This window comes from Penaeus monodon, chromosome 25, assembly GCF_015228065.2.
Source record: "Penaeus monodon isolate SGIC_2016 chromosome 25, NSTDA_Pmon_1, whole genome shotgun sequence".
Taxonomy (NCBI): domain Eukaryota; kingdom Metazoa; phylum Arthropoda; class Malacostraca; order Decapoda; family Penaeidae; genus Penaeus; species Penaeus monodon.
This window is the reverse complement of record NC_051410.1, coordinates 35,848,298-35,850,416: the sequence shown is the minus strand read 5'-3', so window position 1 is coordinate 35,850,416 and position 2,119 is coordinate 35,848,298. Positions and strand designations below refer to the sequence as shown.

Genomic DNA, 2,119 nt, shown 5'->3' with positions numbered 1-2,119 from the left:
CAATACGCCGTCCGGAAGCACCAGCTCCGACAGTAGCAGAGCTACAGGATTGACGATTGAGGATTCCTCTAGGAAAGTGACCAATACCGTTCGTTGAAGAAGGACTCTGATGTGACGACGCTGCCCTTCAGCAAACGACATGACCATTATTTGGCTCTGCTGATTTCAATTGGGAGATTTCGAAGAACATGTCCTCGTTTCTTTAATCATGGTCAACCGAAACACCACTTTGAGTACACACATCGGCTCATTGAAATATAGTCGGTTGGTCTTTAAGATAACAACTATATTCTTCTCATTTTCCCTCTTTTGATATTTTCTATGGTTTCACGCTTTTAAGGGTGTTGAAGTGACTGTTGCATTATGTAATACAGATAGATATACGTGCACACATACACACCAAGCTTAAAACAAGCAAATAAGAAAAAACATGACGTAAGCAAAGTATCAGCAGCATATAAATTCTCAGATGTGCCATTAAGGAATATGGCATACTGTATCATCTGGCTGAAAGCAACTTCATGGCTTCCTCTCTGTCTGACAATAAACAAATAATAAAGGAAAGAAAGTTCTTGCAACGATGCACAAGAATAGCCATGTGACGTCAGCAGCCTCATAGGGCCAACTGCAATATCATATATAAAGCGCAACGAAGCTGCATTCCTTGTCAGTTGTCAGTGCATCAGCATTAAGATCCAGTGCACAATAGACTTTCCTCTCAATATGAAGTAAGTTTCATCCACAACATCTTTGTAGTTTTTCTGGCAAAGACTCAGCATCTTGTACCAAGTAGTATTTCCTAACTGCAAAACACAAGCATATTTAGCATATCATGGTATGGTCACTAAATATTATCCCGTTCCTAGGGTGACACTCATCATGGTCCTGATGGCCGTTGCTGGCCTCTCCTCTGCCTACTCCCTCGGCGATGTCTACGAGAAGCTCCAACGTGTTGAAAGGTGAGTTTGCGATATGATGAATGAGTTAATTGATAGTGCAAGGCTTGCAATCAGATTCAGATGGATTGAGTGTCATAAGTAGGAGGAATATAAAACTGCATTTCTGTGTTTTATGCTAAAGCTATCGTCATTATTTCGACAATGGATAGAAATAGAGAAAATGAGTTATATTATAAAAAAAAGAAATGATCTTGTTTCCTCAGAGACATCAGCGCCGGGAGTACCGGAATGAGTGATAGCATGTCCTTGGAGAAAATTGAGAAAAGGTTAGATTTTGCATTTTTTTAATTATTACTAGATACCTCTAGTACTAACATAGTTTTATAAAAGCATAATGTAATGGATCTTCCCTCGCCGATCTCTACATGAAGCTTCACTGTGGTGAGAGGTGAGTTTGTATACAAGAGTAAAATCATTCATTGAGATTTCAAAGTTAGCAGTAACACTGAGCTGGATAAAATGATATCCAAATATTCTCAGCATTATAAGTAGGAGGACTCTAAATACAGAACTGTATTCCCTACATTTTATTCCAAGATCATCCTTCTGTATAACATAAGCTGGCAAAGGAAAGAGATAGAAAATGGGGTTTATTATGCGAAGATCTTTAGGATGTCCGATTAGCTATTATACTTTCTAGCTATCAATTTCTCCCTTTTGTTTTGTCAGAGACATCAGCGGGGGGAGCGGAAGCATGTCCGTGGAAAGAATAGAGAAAAGGTTAGATATTGCACTTTCTCTTTTTTTCCTTTTGTTATCAAATGCCTTCATTTCTAACATAAACATTTGTCAAAAGCTTATTGTAACAAATCTTGCCAAATATCAATATCAACACGATGTATTTCCAACCTATCCTCAGAGACATCAGTGGAGGAAGCAGTTCTTTGGAAAGCAGGGAGAGACGGTAAGTGAGGGAGAATGATCTCGTCCCGTACAGTTGCCTATACACACATGCGTATAACTGGAATTCAAGCCTAATTATAGCAAAGACTGTAAACGTTTTAACATTTCCTTTCAGTGATGCCTTCGCTGTCTCTCACGACCTCGATCTGAGGCGCCTCAGGAGGTGAGTCGACTCCAGGCGTTAAGGAATATGTGTTGGTGAACAGTTATTTTTAAAAAGTATTTCCAAGTATGAAACAGAGAAAAAGATGTACGAA

At 39.1% G+C, this 2,119-nt stretch overlaps 1 protein-coding gene across 1 annotated transcript in view; it reads left to right on the top strand.

The window, feature by feature from the left end:
• Window positions 1-2,119, top strand: part of LOC119589379 — a 46,966-nt gene that overhangs the window by 44,471 nt on the left and 376 nt on the right. Inside the window, exon 15 of the mRNA XM_037937996.1 lies at window positions 1,978-2,025. Coding sequence (XP_037793924.1) covers window positions 1,978-2,025 — 48 coding nt within the window. The remainder of the gene's footprint in view (window positions 1-1,977; window positions 2,026-2,119) is intronic.